We start from the raw sequence: 22259 nt of genomic DNA, 5'->3' as shown, positions 1-22259 counted from the left end.
ACATTGAAATCCTCAGACTTGTCTAATCTTCTCAAACTCTTTTAGCTTGGTCAAAAAGAATCCTTACAAGATGTCCAAAGGAGACAGAAAGGGAAGAACAGTTTCTAAGAGAAACCTGAACTCCCAGCTGGCCGGTTTAACCATAAGCACTGTGGGAACTGTTCAGACCACCTGATGTCAACACTGCCACCCCACTTCTTTGAATTCTGTGGTTTTCTGCTTCCCACACAGGCAGGCCCTTAACCACCCAACCTCATTAAAAGAAAAGCTTGAACAGATCCCTAGTGACTGCATGCTATTCTCCAAGCATTCATCTTCTAATTTACAACTCAAACAGAATTTGCCAAAAAACCAGACTGTCTGCCTAAAGTTAAAATAGTAATTTTTAAAAAGCACAGCCACTGTACTTAGGGCTGTAGCATCAACAGCTGAAGCTACACATAGGCTAAAATAGAAGTAGTTTCCTATTTGGTGATTTCAAGTATGAAAGTGGGGGCACAGGCTAGGTCCCTGGCTGAGTTGTTTATCCACTTAGGTATCCGATGCTTGGAATTCTACTATTAGACATTTATTCCTTTGAAGTAAGCCTTACTTACCTCTTGCAGGTCTCTAAAAAGCATTCCACTTTTATACTTTATGAACCAAGCTCTAAGACTTCAAAGATGAGTAAATCACTGATCCTGCCTTCAAGAAGTTTATTGTCTGGTTGTAGACAATAAATATAAACAAGGAGAACAGAAATAAGAAATTAGTCATGGAATTCCTCAACAGGTAGTGGGAACTTAGAAAAGGAGTTCTCCATCCTACAGACATGAGAATGAACTAAGTTTTCGTAAACACTCCAAAGTACTGAAAGCTGACTCAGTGTTTGCAGAGTGGGGGACGCACTTGGGGCTGGCATGCCCAGCAGGGAGAGTAGTAGGGGCAAAGGTAAGGGGTAGAACAGCAAGGGACATGAGAGACCCACAAGTGATCAGTGGGGCTACAGAAGGCAGTTTGGCCAGATTGAGGGGGAAGAGTTGGGCTGTGGGTGGTCTCAAACACACAGCAAGTCACCTGGATGAAGTCTGTATTGCTGACGAGCTGACTAGAGAGGAGCAGAGAGAAGGAAAAGGGCTGGTGTGACACTCTCAAGAGGTAGCTGGGCCACCACAGAGTGGAGCTTTTACTAGTTCTTCTGGCTTATTCAGCCCACACCCCTAACTGGACACAACTCAATCCCTTGGCTGAATCATAGTCCTCCACAATTCTGCACCAACCCTCAGTTCTACCCTCCCAAGCAACCCATACTAGTCCAAGCTTCTTCACTTGTGGCTCCTCTTGGCCTCCATCTACCTGGAAGAGTCCATACTTTCTACCTGTCTGGAATCTACCACCCAGACTCTGCTCCAATCCATGGCGTAACATAAAACACTTGAATGTCACATGAGCTTTAGCTGTTCTCCCATGCCGCTCACGTTTTATGGAAAGTACTACCTGAATGTTTAATTCTATAGTTGACTCACCACTTCTTTTTTGTTCCAAACTTCTTTCACAAACTGAGATTGATAGAGGGGACAAATATTACATTACTGCATACACCACTAGAATCAGAACAGAAAGAAAACTAGACACCCAGTTTTTGTACTTTTCAAGTGCAGGCCTGGAGACTAGGAGACAAGTTTTGTTCCCTCTCTTCTTTAAAGTGGTATAAATTGGGGCGCCTGGGTGGCTCAGTGGGTTAAGCCGCTGCCTTCGGCTCAGGTCATGATCTCAGGGTTCTGGGATCAAGCCCTGCATTGGGCTCTCTCCTCAGCAGGGAGCCTGCTTCCCTTCCTCTCTCTCTCTGCCTGCCTTTCTGCCTACTTGTGATCTCTGTCAAATAAATAAATAAAAATTCTTAAAATTAAAAAAAATAAAGTGGTATAAATTTCATAAAGATGCATACATAGTCCTTGCGTAGTTGAAAGCAGCTATCCCAATATCATCCCACCCTCACAATCCGGAGATCTGACATGGTATAAATTTATCTGAATTGTCCCAGCTAATTCAGCACAATGGGATTATTAAACCCACATCATTTGTTTCATCTGCACTGCCATCTGTTTCAAATAACAGTCTATGCTTACACTAGCATGTTATAGATAAGGCATTTTTTCATAATGTATTCACTTTTCCTACATTCTTTCACCTAATCCACCCAGGTAATACTATTCCTACATTAGAGTTAACCACTGCCCAGGAGATTGCTGCCTTGCCCAAGGTAACACAGCTATGTGGACTCAGAAATATATGAAGTTTATTGAATTTCAGGCCAATGTTTTATCAGCAGAAACAGGAAGAAATATTTCCAAAATAAATTCCAAAAATTACACCTAACAATAAAACTAGGAATCTTATTCTATGTCATTAATACTCTAACATCTTATAATAGATTACAATTCCCAATTCTCAGAAAACTTTTACACTTTCTGCAATGGTTTTCTCCTGAGATCTAAAGCAAAGAAGTCACAGAAAGGTGAAACTATATATGACAGCCATGTTCGTTCACTAAGCTTTAAATTCAATTTATTCCCAAACTAATGTGATTAATGTTAATTCCCTCTCTCTGCCTTAACTAGTCAAATCTCTAAACTCTAAAAACATTTAAGTTATGGCTATCACTATTTACTTTAAAATTTTTAAAAAGTCTGTGTGGTATGTGACTATTTCCCTGTTTTCCAAAGAGAAATCAGTATAGTAACAAATGTGTAGGTGGCATATTTGCCATGGTTTAAATCCAGTACACTAAAATATTCACTTCAAACAGTATAAAGGGTATATATCCTCATCATAAGCCTTTGTAGTAACAACTGTTACTAAACAAAACAAACTCCAAATTAAGTATACATCAAACTTGGGTCTCTGCAGATTCTATGCATGTATACTTTATGTAACTAACATATGGCAAATCTTATTTCTCCACTCCTAGAAAGATGTTGAGATTTTAAAATATCTCTTTTTGCAAAATATTCCAACTCTTAACATCAAAACCAAGAGAGATAATCAATATTAAGGATACATGTGTATTTTAGATGTATCCTTTGAAGTTGAGAAGGCGAAAAAAAAAAAAAATACTCAGACACAGTGGTTCTCAAACCGTTCACTGAGGCGCTCCGAGCCACCACAGCAAACTCAGATACACACAAGATGAACTACTAGCTTGTGGCAGGTCAATTTCAACATAACATCATGCACCATTTCTTTCAATGATGTCATATCTTTGCAAAGCTGAGTTTTCGGTGGCTGCTGTGATTTAAAAAGTACTGTGCAAACATCAGCTTGGAATAGAAAATGAAGATGGCAGTGTTCAATGTATACCACAGTTCAGTAAGTTGCAAGTCCCCAACAGATTCCATTAGTAACTAACTCTAGTTATTCAAGAATGAAATACATTCTTTCAAAGGATAATAGTGTTTCAAGTGGCTATTATGTTGTTAGGGCAAAATATTTAAGTTGTTTGAACAGAACCATCACTTTAAAAATGGGACTAATTGAGATATATAGATATATATAGATAGATAGATTTTTTTTTTTTTATAGCAACCCTAGACCAAAGTAACACTAATTGAACTGTGAAAGGAGAAAGTTTGAAAAACTGCACTAAATTCACATCAGGTGCTTTAAGAGCCTGACCAGAAAAGAAAAAGAAAAAAAATTTTTAAAGATCTTTCAAAATGTTTCCTATTCAATGGTAAATCCTTACATTTCTCTTTAAGCAAACATCTGAAAACAGGCTAAGACCCATAACAGAAACATTAAATTATTTGTAAATATTCCAAGATATTGTACTTACTTAAAAATCTCCAGGTACTTATTATCAACTTTGGGATAATTTCAACATGTGGCATATGATTTACTCAGTAATTAAGGAAACACTCTTTTTAATTCTTGAATCTGAGAAGTAAATATGTAGAGGGTGCTAGCTGTACAATTTCACTTTTGTGTTGCTGAAATTTTTTTAGGAGATTCTTTAACACAAAACGGTCATGATATATTTAATTCTTGGTAATTTACTCCCCCAAAACTATATAATAAGCACTATAAGCAAGTTCATTACCTCCTCATCACCCATGGTAATAGAAGTTGCTTTTGAAAAGAACCAGAAGATGGGATTTTCCTGCACTTAGGTAAATATTTTTTAGTCTGTTGAAACTTTTTTCTTAAGAACAAGTATCAATCATCCTAATGCAATTAGGCACCTTGACAAAAGGCCCTCATGTTCCCCACTATATAATGTAGCCACATTAAGAAGCCATTTTTAAAATAGCATTTTCTCTATGGTGTTAATTTAAAATTTAAAAAAAAGAACATCATCATCATGTGGGCAGGTTAGGTATAGTCTTAAAAAACAGTTTTAGTATGTAATTGTATATCAAATAGCATTCTAAAATATGAAAAAAAGGATTTAATTAAAATTTCACGTATTATTTGGATAACAGTAAGGTTTAAGTGAGATTTTTAGCTGTTTCTCAGAATCTAATGTCTATAACTCAGTATAATTCACTAACAATCTACCCCCCCCCAAAAAAGGTTAGCTATGGTGTGAGATACAGCTTTTTAAAGCAGAATGACAGATTTTTGAGAGTTCAAGATAAAAACTCAGCAATATTTTTGTTTTGAGCCATGTTAAAACAGCAAAACCTTTACAGTTAAATATTCAAAATACAGTTTTCTCAAATAGCAGAAGGTTGGACAAGGTGATTGATCTGTAAAAAATCATACTACAGCATTGTAGCTACCTGAAATTACCGAGTGCAGTTTCTGAACATGGTTAATTCCTCTCATCATATTAGTGACTTAATACAGTTATACTTCGATGGGTTGATCAACTCTCATTACATACTTCCAAACAAATAGGATCCAACTTTTGTATCAAATTAATAAAGGTAGTATAGGTTTCAAGAAATTGAGGACAGAGTTAAATATAAATAAATATGCAAGAAGTCAAATAAGTGTGCACGTGTATAGAACTTTAATTCTGGAAACACATACACACCCCCTTTTAGCTATTCACTTAAAATACCCAGTATTTTATTTCCACCATATCCACTGTTACACTCTGCGCAAAACTCTGATACCTTTCCTTATATATAAGAGAAGTAAACTTATTATCCAGAAACACCTGACAGTATATCCAATTTCTTATTTCCCTTCCCTGATAATGTCTGTTCTCTTAGTTCTTCCTTCACTGACTTTCTCATAAACACTGAGGCTTAAAGACAAATTATGAAAGTCATTTCTTCCTTTATGAAGTATACTGGAAACAAAAGAAATTAAAGTCATTTCACATTAATTTGGCATAGCTATTTTTTGCCAACATTACCACAAAATACAAGTTGTATCAGTATACCATAAACAATTACATAGTGATTTCACAACTATACTACTTACTCTAACAAAATACTTCTTTATAAAAAAAATCTGTTTGAAAGGATGTTACATTCACTTCTTCATTTAATACCATAAGGTGGTAACAATGTCACAGTAGGTTCAAAGACAGGAAACTACTTACCTTAAATATCTGTATTCTCCAAAGGCCTTACTCCACTTGGATTACTTAAGGTTCAGGCTTCCTGAACAACTTAAAAGGTATCAGAGCTACTAAACTTAAAATACCCAAGAAATGGCCAAACCCTCCCCAAAGTCTCACAGTTTTGCCATTCAAGGAGCCCTTACCAAGATCAAAAGATGCCATGGGATCCACCAGTGATCAAAGACTCTAATGGGTCAGTCACTTAAAATGGGGCTACTCAAAAAGTTGTTATTCAGGCAACTTGGGTTACAGGTAGTTACTCTCCAGCTAAAAAATTATATCCAAATGACACAGCTCCAGAAGGCTTTCTCAGTAAGAGCTCAGTCTGTTTCACGATCTAGCTAGAGTCATATTCAAAGAGGTGGCTATAGGGAGTAGGTTTCTCTCCCGTGACATAAAGCAAAAAGAGTAAGAAGAGGTTGAGAGATACCCACGTAGTTGTTGCACTGACCTCAACAGGAGCAACATTTATGTCAGCTGCCCTAAATATTACCAAACAGGCCCTTGGAGTATCTGACCTACAATACAGTATACACAGAATCAATTCCAGTCTGGCCCCAGGTCTGAAGTAATTTAGTGAGGACATTTTCAGCAAAACATTATCTGTTAAAGACCTAAGATTTTAAGCCATAACTAGATAGGCCAGGTATATTCCTCAGTAACTTTTTTGGATTGGAGAGATTTAAAACTATCAATAATTGGGACCTGTCAAGATTCTAATTTAATTGATTTAACTGTGGGGTCTAGACATTATACAGACTTAATTCCTCAGGTAGTAATAACAGGCATCCAGGGTTGAGAACCACTGACAAAAGATCAGAGTTGGGTCAACTACCTGGGTCTCTTCAACATAGAAGACTAAGTTTGAGAGTTGGCATTTTGGCACTCTTTGAAGGGGAGAGGGGATTCCAAATCTCTTCACTAGTCATTAAATGAAATGGTCAGGAATATAAGAGCCAAGGATACCACCATTATTGTTGTCAAAGTCCTGAAGTGGTAAAAAACAAAAACAAAAAAAGGATACCTTGTTCCCTGTATCACCTGCATGGCTAACCTACTTCAGAAGGAACAAGGCAGGGGCTCTTTCCTAGGGTAGAGACATCAGCTTATATTCAGTTTTCTATTACTTTCTAAATTTGGGCCAATGAAGGGAATACCCACTGAGGTAATAGCAAAGGTGTGTGTCTTTACCACATTCCAGTGAGAATTCAGGGAACAGTAGGAGAGAGGAGGTGGGTATGGAGAGTAGTGGAGAGGAATAAGAAACAAAACAAACAAAAAAAACCAAGGGTACAATATTGGGCATGACAGAAACTACTACTCTCTTATTTTAAGTAAAGACATGATTTACACTTTGGAAATAATTTATCCCTGATGGGTCAATTATACAAGAAGAGTCTCCTGTTAAGCCTCACCTCAAAAGGCCTTAGAGCACTACCTCTTCAACAGAGAGAAACAGAAAAGCCTAGATTCTAGTTCCAGCTCTGCCAACAATTAGCTACAGATAACTGACAGTGGGAGACTTTGCATTCTATTAATGGATATTGTCCTAGTGTCATGGTCACAACAGTAAGATTCTCAAGTAGTCCAATTTTGCAGATCTATATTACGTCTTCAAAAAAACAAGGTATTAAGGTAATTAATACTTGACTTTACAATGTATTCTGATGTTTACCTTTTTGACAGGGTAAGGTTGTATCTGATGTTGAAAGAACTTTAAACATAAAACCCTCAATTTCCCCATTCTGTCTCCCACTATGCTTTTCTTTGTTGTTTAAGAAAAAATTATGGCTGGATTTGATGTAAATTTAATTCAACTGTCTCCTCTTACAGATAAAGAGACAGAAGAAATCACTTAACCGTTCCCACAGCTGTTCATCGGCAGAACAAAAGCACTGAGGATGGACAGTCCCGCCTACCTAATCTGAATGCCCTCATTCTTGAGGGACTCGACTCAATTATACAGTAAAATAGGCTATCAGGAGATAAGCCCAAACAGTGAGGAAAAAACTTTAATGATGCTTGTTTGGGTACATGCAGGCAGCTACCTCAGGATAAAGGGGCGGCAAAAGACGGGAAAACAGTGTAACTCATCTCCCAGATACATCTAAAGACCTACCTTCAGAAATTATGCCAGGCTATGTTATTTCCAAAACCGCTGATGATTATAGATGGCATCATTAAGGTGAAACTGGGTCCTTGAAAATTCCTTTGTGTCTGCCAATTTGGGGAATAAATGATGCTTTGACCTGCCCTACCTACTCCTAATCAATATGAAGAAACAAAACATGTTTAATTTGATGGGAATGCAGTCATAATCTACCAAGGATCATATTTCATTCTGAATTTCATTAGGTAACCATTACTAAGCTGAGCTTGTTTCCTAAATGTAAAATGGACTATAATCTTCCCTCAGCTGCTTGGAAGACATACTGTGAAGATACACAGTAATACTGTACAACACAAAGCAAAAAGTACTTTTGCAAAGGAAGAAGGGGTTCCAAATTTTAGGGAATTTACAAAGTCAAAAAAAATTAACTTTTTTTACTATGTCATATCAGAATGTGTTCTAGAGAGACCATTTCCCCCAGTATTAAGGATTATAAAAAGAGTTTAGCACACAAAGATCAGGAAAACATCAGGTTAAGAAAGTTTAACAACTGTTTTTCACATCAAAATTTCTCAGTTTGAATATAATGTACACCATGACAAGCGAACAGCACTTTCCCAACTTCCATGACCATCTAACCCTTTTGACAAGGATCAGCTCAGTGGAGCAGTGTTCCATAGAACATACACTGGAAAGAAAACATTCTTACTATATATTCTTCCTAGTTTCCTATTTGCTCGAACACAAAATCACAAGAAACTTCTGCTAGAAGAGGAATTTTTTCACATAAATGTATTTGTAAGCCTTTTAGAGGTTATCTATTCCAGCTCTAAAGTTACATGACTCCAAATCTGTTAGAGCTTACATATCTTCTTTCCAAAAGGCCAGTATGAGTATCTCATCATCAGGACAGAAAGTGAACCCTTCAAGTTCTGTAGAAGTCAAATACTCCTTTGTTTCAGGTACAGATATCCGTTAAAACAGACAGAAGCTCTTCCCTTGCTGGTCTGGAAATACAGTGTTTATGTCTTCTAGGCCAGCCAAAATAAAAAGTAGACTTCTGGCATGCATAATTTTACTGTTTAGCTAATACTGAATCCCAAACAAAATTTTGTACCTGATCAATACAAAGGATCTTGAAAATAAAAGGCAGCAACCTGAGATGGGTTTGGCATGACACCAGAAATTAATCTGCTATAGGTCAATCACACCTCAATTTTTTGAAAAAAGGAAGAAAAACTCATTAATGTTCTTAAATAGAAACAGCTAAAATATTGAAAAATGGTTGTAGAATTTAAGTCTAGTACTATTTTTATAGTGCTTATATGAATGTAATAAAGGATCTGGTAGACACCAGTGGCAATGGCAAAGAGTCCTAGTCAAGTTCTTGAATCTTACAAATGATAGAAAATTACAAGGTGTGGCAATATCTTGCATGGACTGAGACTGGTGACAGTCTTCTAAGCAGTGGGTAATAAATCCACTTACAGATTACATCTAAGAGTTCATTTTACAACTCTTTACTAGATAGTCTAAACTTCAGGCTTGTGTAATGGTTTCTGTGGTCTCAGAGCTGGCCCTCTGCCCAAACAAGATCAAAACACTGACTTTATGCTACACCAGAGACAGCCTCTTCTGGAGAAGAGAACAGAAACTTCATCACAAGGCCACAGGAACTGGCACGATGGGTGGTAGGGCGATAAAGCTCCTCATGAGTGAACAGGTTGACAGTGAACACTATGGCATCTATGTGGGACAGGACTTGAAAACATTTTAAACTAAGACCATGATAGCTTCTTTCTCCCACAGCTGTGATGTTACAAATTCTAAAGTACTTCAACAAATTCCCAGTGTTTTCCATCTTAAGGGAGCTTACATTTGATAGCCCCAGTGTCCTACAAAAGGGGCTGGAACAGCCAGCCCACCAACACCTTATCTCCTATATCCATCCCTCACCCTTATCTTCAGAGGAGTAAGGTTACTTATAAGCAAATTCAGATTCTCTGAAAGACACACATACTAACTCACACTAGTATTATAATGGGTGTTTTCTAACAGCTCTTAGAAACTGGCAAGGGGACAGAAGCCTATTACTACCCCCAAAGTCACCCATCTTCATACACCTTCATTGACAGAGACATTAATAGCAACAGTGAATTTATACATAAAGAACAAGTGAGGCAAAGGCAAAAGCAGTGCCAATCTGAGTGTAGGCAATGGTGCTTTGATTATACCCGTACAAGTGCTTCAGTTCCTTTTAGTCATCCCCAACTCAGCTCTTAAGCCGTAGATTTTTGCTGTAGAGAACTCAGATGTGATGCAGCCGCTCAGTAACTCCTTTCACAGTACCGCATGTCAATACTGGGAATGGTTTCTAATCAATTTAAACTGAACACAATACTTTAATAGAACAAGAAGTTTATTACTCCCACTCGGTAGTTCCTGGGGGCTTTGATGTTAAGTCATACATAATTCGAGAAATACCAGGAATCTTCTTAATCTCAGTGACCATCTTTAACACCACCTGTTATAAAACAAAGATCATAAATAGAAGAGCCGGGATCCAGAGCATGTCCAACAGACCTAGAAAGCTTCCATTTACAATTAAAATGTGATCTATTTTTATTATCGTAGTCTATGTATATGGTATGGTCTCTGATTAATATTATGTAGTGAACCTAACTTCCTTCTATAGATTTCAGTGAATTAACTCAGTACTACTCAAAGTGTAGTCTGCAAACAGTTGCCAGTATGCATTTTATGTTTATTACTAGTCCATAACAAGTGTTTAGAAACATTTACAGCAATTTGAAACTGCTGTGACATCCAAACACCTTATACTATGTATTAAAAGCCAGTGCTTCACATATATTCTGTGCCTGAAACATACAAGTCTGAGGCCAGCACAGGGGCACATAATGCACTTTAGTAACAATCACTACCATGTGTCAAAGAGGACAAGGCCCAGTCACTTGAATGGACAGAGATATGGCAAATTTGAGCTGAAGGGGAAACAAACTCTTAAGTAAGCCCCACTCCTCAACCTAGCTATGTAGCTCTAACCAGAGCCTTGCTTTAGAGAACAGAGCAGAGGTCGACCTAATAAAGTCTCCCTTTTTCATTTGCTACTATACAAATAGCTCTCTGGAACACTCCAGGCGACAGAGAACAGGAGACGGAGATGGTGATCAAAACAGTTGGCAGTTGGAGCACCTGGGTGGCTAAGTCAGTTAAGCATCTGCCTTCCGCTCACATCATGATCCCAGTCCTGGAATGGAGCCCTATATTGGGCTACCTGCTCAGTAAAAAGCCTGCTTCTCTCTCTCCCTCTGCCTCTGCCCCCTGCTCAAGCTTGCTCTTTCTCTGCTCTCAAATTAAAAAAAAAAAAAAAAAATCTTTAAGGAAAAAAAAAGGTAGCAAGCAGAGCATTAAGTAATTCATGGATGTCTAGCCACCATGGTATCAAATCTCATCCATATTTCTAATAAACTCTTCTTCACTACCAGGGTTTTCTCCTTTACTTGGAAAATACTATTTATAAAGTAGAGGTTGGCAAGATTAGATAGAATGTACATTAGAAGTGGTTACTCCACACAGTAATCAGACATTTAGAGGAGTATAATAAATTTAAGGTCTTTTCTAGAAAACTATTATAATTATTTTTTTAAATTTTAATTCAATTAGCCAAGTTAAAGTACCTCATTAGTTTTTAATATAATATTCAATGACTCACTAGTTGAGTATGACACCCAGTGCTTTATTTATTTGTGGAGATTAAAAAAAATAATAATTATGTGGAGAATTAAAAATAATAATAAAAGCCTACGGGAGCCTGGTGGCTCAGTCAGTTGAGTGTCCTACTCTTGATTCCGGTTCAGGTCAGGATCCCAGGGTCATGGGACAGAGCCCTGCCTTAAGCAACTCCCCACCCCGACACACCCCTTTCAGGCTCTATGCTCAGTGGGGAGTCGGCTCCTCTCCCCATCCTTATGCCCCTCCCCCCCACCACACATACATATGCTCTCCAATAAATCTTTGAAAAATAAAATGAAAAAGGCTATCTTATAAACAGAAAACCAACCCTGGAAATAACAATTCTATCACAGCCTATTCCATTCACCATATTATAAAATGTACATGAGAAAAATATGTAAGTTACCTCTACAGGGATTTCATTGCCAGGTGTTGCAGGTATACCAGTCATGAAATCACTAGTAATAAAGGTTCGAATAACCACAGATCTCTGGCATGAAGGCTGCTTCTGAAGTGGGTCCCGATCAAAATGCAATGGTGTCAAAATCACTGGCATCTGGCTAATTTTTCCAGCATACCCTAGAAAAAAGGAAGTAAACGTGTAGAACCAATGATCACACCATGGAAAAGCACTCTAACACAGTTCCATTAAATCCTCCCAGATAATATCTAAAATCACATACATAAACATACCAGTTAAGACTGTCATCATGCATGTTTTCAACTACTGTCATATTTGTAAGTAAACTCAACCACAAATATAAACAACAGAATTTGATAATTGCAGTGATGTTACAGTGCTGAGATATATATGTAAGTCCTTTCTTGTTACTCAAGGAAGTTATGGCCTACAATGCAAATACTGAATTAGCACATTGTAAACCACTGTCCCTACGAGAAATATAGAGATTCCTGCCAAGCCTCTGGTCACATTTTCATCAACCAATCAATACATAACCTTGTTTTATGTGTATTTCTGTTTAAAGACACCCTATTATTTATTCTGGATTCATTAACATTGAACTCACAGCTAACAGCACTATAATTCATACATGAATAAAGCTTATCTAACCCACATATTTTCTCTATAAGGTACATGACAGCCCTCCTGTGCCGAGAAAACTAGACAGCATCTCAGCACTACGCCTGGGGGACATTTCAAACAGTAAAATCAGAAACAAAAAGCACAGAAATGCAAAAAATATATGGTACTAAATAGACTACAAAAAGGACACCTGTTTATAGTACTAGTGAACGAAGAGAATATATTTATAACCTCAGCTGGGAACAATGGGAGTCAGGTGACTCAAATTTTTTGCTTATATGTACATATCCACAAATGACCATAAAGGTGAAAATTTTTATAACAGCAGACAATATCACAGACCAATCCATAGAAATGAATAATAAAAATAAAAGCATCCAAAATTCAAACACGCATCCTCCTAACTAGAAATCATAATGCCACATTTCCAAATTCTAGTTAGAGCATGTAGTAATAAACAAAATGAACAACTTACCAGACTCCCGGAGAATAGTATGGGCCTCAAAGTCAGCTTGGCGTAAAGTACTGAGCACCCCTGTTGTCAAGAAAGTGGGAGTAACATCTGTAGGAGGTTCTTTAACTGGTGGGCCAAATATATAGACAACTCTAGAAGGGAAGGAGGTAAAAATTATAGAGAAATGACATTTTAGTAGAAAAAACAAAGAACATAGAATATCATTCTTGGGGTACCTAGGTGGCTCAGTGGATTAAAACCTCTGGCTTCGGCTCAGGTCATGATCCCAGGGTCCTGGGATCGAGCCCCGCATTGGGGGTCTCTGCTCAGCAGGCAGCCTGCTTCCTCCTCTCTCTCTCTGCCTGCCTCTCTGCCTACTTGTGATCTCCGTCTGTCAAATAAATAAATAAATAATCTTTTGAAAAAATGTATCATTCTTTCCGTTAATTCTGCGGCCCCTCTCTCACCCACTTCAAATCACCACATGGGTAGGATAGGATAGAAGATTTTATATACAGGGGTACCTGAGTGGCTCTGGCATCTGACTTTGGCTCAGCTTATGATCTCAGGGTCCTGGCATCGAGTCCTGCATCAGGCTCCATGCTCAGGAGGAGAGTCTGCTTGTCCCTTTACCCCACCCCCCACTCATACTCTGTCTCTCTCAAAAATAAAAAAAAAAAGATGATATACTTTTTTTTTTTTTAAACAGAGCATGCACACTTGGTGGGGCCGGTGCAGAGGGAGAGAATCTTAAGCAGGCTCCACACCCAGCAAAAAGTCCAACACAGAGCTCGATCCCACAACCCTAAGATAATGATCTGGACCAAAATCAAGAGTCAGACACTGAACTGACTAAGCCACCCAGCTGCCCCGGGATATGATTATAGAAGGTTCTATGTTCTATGTACCTTCCTGAAAGTGTATTCTTTGGAATAACAGTATCTCAGAATATACAAAGATATAGGGGATTATCACAATTCTCTTTTCATATGATGTCCTGGGCTGATGTGTATCCCCCAAACTTCATGTCCATCTGGAATCTACAGATTAAAAATAGGGTCTTTGCAGATGTAGTCAAGTTAAGATAAGGTCATAATGGATCAGGGAGGCATAAATCTATGAAGGTGTCCTTCTAAGAAGAAAAATTTGGAAACAGACAAAATAGAGAGGGCCATGTGAAGGTGAAAACGGAGACTGAAGTTACACTGCCACAAGCCAAAGATTGCCAGTAAATGCCAGAAAGTAGGAAGAGTGAAGGAAGGATCCTTCCCCAGAGCTTTATGCCCTAGAGAGCATGGCCCTGCTAACACTATGACTTCAGACTTCTAGCCACTAGAACCATGGGAAAATAAATTTGTCTTAAGCCTCCTGCTTTGTGACAATTTGATATAGTAGCCCTAAGAAATAAACATACATAAGCCTGGGGAAACACTGAGTTGAACAAATAAGTAGGTTGTTTTATGCCAGAACTTCAGAAACTATATGTACTAGAAACCTCCAAGATAAGGCTACAATGCATTTCCCAATTTGACTAATTTTTTTGTTTTGCTTTGTGAAACACTGATCTTAAAGAAAGATTTTTCTTTCCCCCATTATTTAAAATGTTACCAAAACAGAACCTGGCATCCTACTATTTGCTTCTAAAAGGAGTAACTCACTACTTCTTTAACTAACATCTGTTTGAAAGGTAGGAAGATATACTGCAGGTGTTAATAAAAGTAACGTTTAAAAGAACACAACTTGAGGAAATTATGATCAGATAATTACAACTCAAGAGGAATCCTACCGCTGGTAGGGAGGATCTGTTCCAACAACCTTCCCCCAGAAAACAAGGGGCAGTCAGGATATAGATATGAATGCATCCTAGCGCTCCCGACTTGGGACTCCAGCCAGCACACAATCGTCCCCTTTCTCTAGTCCCTTCTGTCTTAACCAAAGAAAATACATGTCTCTTGGCAAGTTCCATAGTGAAGTTTAATTTTTTTTTTCTTAATATGTACTTGGAATAAAATCATAAAGAAAACAGCATCAGATAAAAACGACACTATCACCAAATAATTCATTGCCTACTCCCAAACATACTATATAGCAAGTTTTTGTCCCATGTACCAAATGCTATACTTCTACTAAACGATACAGTCCCTGGAGTTCATAAATGATCCTTCAAGGAAAAAGCAACTTGGAAAAAGAATGCCACGAACTTGCTCTTTCTGTCTTATTTCTTACAAACAAGAGTGTTCATAGAATGCACAGGAATAAGTCATCTTTCACATTGTACAGGACAATAAAACTGCAGCAGACCTTCTCTACACAAAGATTCCACAATGCAAATTAGGACAAAACTTGGCAAAAATAGAAAAAAATGTTTTTAATCGTTTAAATTCCAATTCCCAAAACAGACCCTAGCAAAGAAATCTAAAGACTCTTAAGGCTTGCTAGGTTCGTAAATCTATTTTTTTTGTTTGTTGGTTGTTAGACTTTAATTTTTTGTAGGGGGGAGGGATATTTGGGAAAGTAGGGAGGAACAAATGTGGGAAAATGAAAACAGGCAGAAAAATCTGCATATAAAAGGACAGAGAAAGTTTAAACAAGGGTGAAGAACCTGTGGAAAAAGAAAAATAGAGAGATGAAAATGTAAAAATGTTGTGAAATGAAAAATAGAAGCAGTTGAATCAAACTGAGGGAAAGGGAATGTTCTGTATAACCTGAAAAGTTTATTTAGATATCACACATTCTCTAGAAGATCAATAATAAACCATTATTTTAACCAAGGCAATGAATTCCATTCAAAATAGGCAATTACAAATTTACCATTATTTATTAATAATTCACTCTTCTCAGTGTATTGATGGTGCTTTGGTAGACCTTAGATTCATCACAGTAATAAGCCTTTCAGTGGGCATGTTAATACCAGTAAAAAACTGACTTCCCTCTGACTCCTTGTCTCAAAGGACAAACTATACACACCCTGCTGGGTGAACACAAATAAGTAGATTCCTAATTCCTGTAGCAAACTTGAGTAAACTGAAAACTCAAGTAACTATTTTTAGTTAATTGTTTAATATTCATGAGGAAAATAAAAAAGTAGACAATGGTGAAATAAGAACATCTAATCAGCGATCTGATGTGAGAATTTTTTAATTCTACATGGGACAGTGCAATGGAGCATTACACATAGATTATAAATCAGCTATAGACACATCCAACAATAGAAATTACCACGCAAGTGAAAGAAAACCTGGATCAGAAAAAATAAATTCTACATTTAGAATTTAGAGTCATATACCTTTTTCTTTTCTTTGATTTCCCCTGGGGTTATTATTAAATTAACCAAGTCTCTATTGGTAATTCTATCATCCATACATATTCCTTCCAGTGGAAGAAAACAGATTACCATAAAACCAATAGCTAGCATAAGCACCTAATTTGGAAGACGGGTTTTTAAAGTGTCTTTAATATTTAATACTTAATTTTTAAAAAATCCTTCCTATTTTTTGTTTAAAGAAAAGCAAAGTTTTTTATTAAGCAGATGACTGGTGATAAAGGAACAGAACACAAGGTATTATTAAGTATCAGCTCAATTGTTACTTACGTGCATACCTGTATCTATACTTTGAGTCTTCTGGTCTCTCCATAATGGGAACATCTTAAAAAATACACCCTTCTGTTTCACCTCACCTTTTGCCCTGTAGAACATACCTGTTAATGTTGTGACACATGCGAGGTATAAGTCTAGCCAGGAAAATAAGAGATTCCCAGTCAGGCTCGTCTTTACTGGAGATTCCACACACGTAACTGTAGGAACGACAGTCACCCTGAAAATAAAAATACAGTCAATAATTTTTAATGGTTTTCTAAAGCCAAAAGATGGACTGGAAAATGTTTCATGCATGGTAACACCACTGACAATTTTTTTGGTTGTTTCTTTTTAAAATGAAAACCTGTTTGAATATATAAGTATATATGAATATGTCTCTAATGATATAAACCCTAAATTAAAATCCCATATTAAATTCTACCTAAATCAGTTCAGATACAAAGAAAGTGTCGTGGTAATATTAAAACTTTATTCAAACATGCCAAAGGTGCACTGGGATTTCATTCCAAGTATCTGCCCAAATGTATATAGCCAGCACACTTAATTTGGCAGATAAGATCTGCCCATGTTCTACCTCAACATAATAAAGGTTATATATGAAAAAAACCACAGCTAACGTCATGCTCAACAGTGAAAACTGACAGCTTTTCCTCTGAGAGCAGGAACAAGACAATGATGTCCACCGCTGCCACTTTTATTCAATGTTGTACTGGAAGTCCTGACTACAGCAATCGGAGAAGGAAAAAAAATAAGAGGTATCAACAGTGGTAAAGAAGAAGTTAAGCTGTCACTATTTGAAGACAACATGATGTTACACAGAGGAAATCCTAAGGACTCCACCAAAACTACTAGCAGTAATAAATAAATTCAGTAAAGTTGCAGGATACAAAATTAATACCCAGATATCAATAGCATTTCTATACACTTAAATGAAAAAGCAGAAAGAGAAGTTAAGAAAATAATACCATTTACAACTATACCAGAAAGAATTACACCTAAGGATAAACTTAACAAAGAAGTAAAAGAACTGTAACTATAAGAACTATAGAACACTGATGAAAGAAATTGAAGAGGACACAAATGGAAAAATACTCCATGCTTATGGATTAGAGGAATTACAACTGTTAAAATGTCCATACTACCCAAAGCAATCTACACATTCAATGCAATTCTTACCAAAATACCACCGGCATTTTTCACAGTACTAGAACAAATAATACTAAAATCTGTATGAAACCACAAAAGATCCTGGATAGCCAAAACAACCTTGAGAAAGAACAACAAAGCTATGGTATTACAATTCCAGAATTCAAGATAAACTGCAAGACCACAGTAATCAAAACAGTATGATGCTGGCACAAAAACAGGCACATACATCAGTGGAAAAGAACAGAGAAGCCAGAAATAAACCCACACTTATATGATTAATTAATCTATGACTAAGGAGGCAAGAATATGCAATGGAGAAAAAAACAGTCTTTTCTTTTTTTTTTTTTTTTTAAGATTTTATTTATTTATCAGAGAGAGAGGGCGAGAGAGCAAGCACAGGCAGACAGAATGGCAGGCAGAGGCAGAGGGAGAAGCAGGCTCCCTGTGGAGCAAGGAGCCTGATGCGGGATTCGATCCCAGGATGCTGGGATCATGACCTGAGCCGAAGGCAGCTGCTTAACCAACTGAGCCACGCAGGCGTCCCAAAACAGTCTTTTCAATAAATGGTACTAGGGAAGGTAGACAGCTACATGTAAAAGAATAGAAGTGGACGACTTTCTAACACCATATAAAAAAATAAACTCAAAATGGATTAAAGATCTAAATGTGAGACCTGAAACCACAAAAACCCTAGAAGAGAACACAGACAGTAATTTCTCTGATATTTGCCATAGTAAACATTTTTCCAGATATTTCTGAGGCAAGGGAAACAAAAGCAAAATTAAACTATTAGAACTACATCAAAATAAAGTTTTTGCACAGTGAAGGAAACCATCAACAAAATCAAAAGGGAACCTAGTGAAAGAAGTATTTGTAAAATGATAAATCCAATAAGGGGTAATATCTACAATATGTAAAGAACTCACACAACACCAAAAAAACCAAACAATTAAATTAAAAAATGGACAGAGGATCTCAATAGACATTTTTCAAAGACCTACAGATGGCCAAAAGACTCATGAAAAGATGCTCTGTATCACTAATCATCAGGGAAATGCAAATCAAAACCACAATGAGATATCCGCCTATACCTGTTAGAATGGCTAGTATCAAAAAGACAAGAAATTAAGTGTTGGCAAGGACATGGAGAAAAAGGAACCCTTGTGTACTGTTGGTGGAAATGTACAGCCACTGTGGAAAACAGTTTCTCAAAAAAATTAAAAATAGAAATGCTGTATGATCCCATAATTCTACAATTCTACTAATGGGTATATACCCAAAGAAAATGAAAGTAAAAACATTAAGTTGAAAAGATATATGCACCTCTATGTTTACTGCAGCATTATTTACAATAACTAAGATATGGAAGAAATTTAAATGTTCATTAATAAATGAATGAATAAGAAAGATGTGGTAGGTACACACATACAGAGAGAATATTATGCACCCATTAAAAAGGATAACGGGGTTTTTGGGGGGTTTTTTTGTTTGTTTATTTTTTTTTGTCTTGCCATTTGCAAAACACGGATGGAGCTAGAGGATATTATGCTATGTGAGGTAAGTCTGACTGAAAAAGACAAATACCATATGATTTCAGTCATATATGAAACCTAAAAATCAAATAAACAGCTAAATCAGACCTATGAACACAGGAATAAACTGATGATTATCACAACCAAGGTGGGGGTGGGAGGACAGGCAAAATGGGTGAAGAGGAAGAGATGCAGTTTTCCAATTAGAAGATGACTAAGCGATTTTAGGAGTCAAGATGGTGGAGAAGTAGCAGGCTGAGACTACTTCAGGTAGCAAGAGATCAGCTAGATAGCTTATCTAAAGATTGCAAACACGTCCAAATCCAATGGCAGATCAAAGAAAAGAAGAACAGGAATTCTAGAAACAGAAAATCAACCACTTTCTGAAAGGTAGGACTGGCAGAGAAGTGAATCCAAAGCAACGGGAAGATAGATCGCTGGGGGAGGGGCCGGCTCCCGGCAAGCGGCGGAGCAACGGAGCAACGGAGCACAAAATCAGGACTTTTAAAAGTCTGCTCCACAGAGGAACATCACTCCAGAGGCTAAACCGGGGCGAAGCCCACTCGGGGTCAGCGTGCTCAGGTCCCGCAGGGTCACAGAAGGATCTGGGCTGTCTGAGTGTCGCAGAGCTTACAGGTTTAGAAGGGGGAAGCTGGCTACAGAGACAGAGCCGAGGAGTGAGCTCACAGCTCCGAATTACCTTGAACCCGTTGCAGGCTCGGTGGTCTCAGAGCGCAGCCAGAGGCCAGGGAGACAGGAGTAATTGGGCGCTGTTCTCTGAAGGCGCACTAAGGAGTGGGGCCCTGGGCTCTCGGCTCCTCCGGGCCGGAGACCAGGAGGCCGCCATTTGTATTCCCGTCCTCCGGAACTCTACAGAAAGGAAAGCGCTCAGGGAACAAAAGCTGCGGAAAGCAAACCGGAGCGGATTACTCAGCACAGCCCCTGGTAAGGGCGGTGCAATTCCGCCTAGGGCAAAGACTCTTGAGTATCACTACAAAAGGCCCTCCCCCAGAAGATCAACAAGAAATCCAGCCAGAACCAAGTTCACCTACCAAGGAGTGCGGTTTCAATACCAAGGAGAGCAGTGGAATTCCAGAGGAGGAAAAAGCAAAGCACGGAACTCATGGCTTTCTCCACATGATTCCTTAGTCTCACAATTAACTTATTTTTTTTTCTTTTTCAATTTTTTTTCTCTTCTTCTGCTAAATTTTTAACTTTTACCCTTTTCTTTTTTAACATTTTTAAACTAAATTTATCTAATATATATTTTTTATACTTTTTCTTTATTCGTTTTCTTTTTTTAATTGTTTCTTTTCTTCTTCTTCTTTTTTTTTTCTTTCTGAACCTCTTTTTATCCATTTCTCCCCACTCACAATCTGGGATCACTTCTGATTTGGTTAAAGCATATATTCCTGGGGTTGCTGCCACCCTTTTAGTATTTTACTTACTCCTTCATATACTCTTATCTGGACAAAATGACAAGGCGGAAAAATTCACCACAAAAAAAAGAACAAGAGGCAGTACCGAAGGCTAGGGACCTAATCAATACAGACATTGTTAATATGTCAGATCTAGAGTTCAGAATGATAATTCTTTTTTTTTTTTTTTTTTGTGGAAGCTGCATTTTATTTGAAAATCCACCCATTTTTGCTAACATACATTTTAATATTGTAAACAAAAATAGAATCTGCAGAGACAATGCAACAAGTATGCTTAAACTCATGTACAGAATTGCTTTCCTACAACGAACTGTCCTTCTTAAGGCCCCTCTCAACCAAAACGTTAAGATGTATTTACACAAAGCACCGATCAACAGTGTAGTTTAATTCTTCGTTAACTAAACTCTTGGTACGACATTAACTTTAAAGATACTATTTCCCCTTATTTAAAAGGTACATGATCATAACATGGCATGAGCCAAATAAAAGGTTTCAAGGATTTTGTCCCCTCCCCTCCCCCCTTAACACCTCCTAGAGTTTTACTGAAAAGAAGGAAAGTCTTTACTGAAAATTAGCGATATAGAAGACCAAATGACAGAGAATAAGGAAGCTGAGCAAAAGAGGGACAAACAGCTACTGGACCACGAGGGGAGAATTTGAGAGATAAGTGACACCATAAGATGAAACAACATTAGAATAATTGGGATTCCAGAAGAAGAAGAAAGAGAGAGGGGAACAGAAGGTATACTGGAGAGAATTATTGGAGAGAATTTCCCCAATATGGCAAAGGGAACAAGCATCAAAATCCAGGAGGTGCAGAGAACCCTATCAAAATCAGTAAGAATAGGTCCACACCCCGTCACCTAATAGTAAAATTTACAAGTCTTAGTGGCAGAGAAAATCCTGAAAGCAGCCCAGGAAAAGAAGTCTGTAACATACAATGGTAAAAGTATTAGATTGGCAGCAGACTTATCCAGAGAGACGTGGCAGGCCAGAAAGAGCTGGCATGATATATTCAGAGCACTAAACGAGAAAAACATGCAGCCAAGAATACTATATCCAGCTAGGCTATCATTGAAAATAGAAGGAGAGATTAAAAGCTTCCAGGACAAACAAAAACTGAAAGAATTTGCAAAAACCAACCCAGCTCTACAGGAAATATTGAAAGGGGTCCTCTAAGTAAAGAGAGAGCCTAAAAGTAGTAGATCAGAAAGGAACAGAGACAATATACAGTAACAGTCACCTTACAGGCAATACAATGGCACTAAAATCATCTCTCTCAATAGTTACCCTCAATGTTAATGGGCTAAATGCCCCAATCAAAAGACACAGATTATCAGAATGGATTAAAAAAAAAACCCCATCTATATGTTGCCTCCAAGAAACTCATTTTAAACCCGAAGACCCCTCCAGATTCAAAGTTAGGGGGTGGAAAGAATCTCCCATGCTAATGGACATCAGAAGAAAGCAGGAGTGGCAATCCTTATATCAGATCAATTAGATTTTAAGCCAAAGACTATAATAAGAGATGAGGAAGGACACTGTATCATACTCAAAGGATCTGTCCAACAAGCAGATCTAACAATTTTAAATATATATGCCCCTAACATGGGAGCAGCCAACTA

The 22259-nt window shown here is 37.6% G+C and overlaps 1 protein-coding gene across 2 annotated transcripts in view; it reads right to left on the bottom strand.

Annotated features, from left to right (window-relative positions):
* Nucleotides 1–4974: 4974 nt before the first annotated feature.
* The window catches only part of GMPS (guanine monophosphate synthase), a 78296-nt gene continuing 61011 nt past the window's right edge, over nt 4975–22259 (bottom strand). For both annotated transcript variants that reach the window (XM_082685362.1, XM_082685363.1), the window contains exons 13-16: nt 16616–16731; nt 12938–13068; nt 11824–11996; nt 4975–10188 (exon numbers count right to left, since the gene is read on the bottom strand). In XM_082685362.1, coding sequence (XP_082541488.1) covers nt 10087–10188; nt 11824–11996; nt 12938–13068; nt 16616–16731 — 522 coding nt within the window. In that variant the 3' untranslated portion in view covers nt 4975–10086. The remainder of the gene's footprint in view (nt 10189–11823; nt 11997–12937; nt 13069–16615; nt 16732–22259) is intronic.

Source organism: Mustela nivalis (genome assembly GCF_964662115.1).
Source record: "Mustela nivalis genome assembly, chromosome: 1".
Lineage (NCBI taxonomy): Eukaryota > Metazoa > Chordata > Mammalia > Carnivora > Mustelidae > Mustela > Mustela nivalis.
Note: the sequence above shows the minus strand (reverse complement) of the source record. Positions and strands in the feature narration are given on the sequence as shown.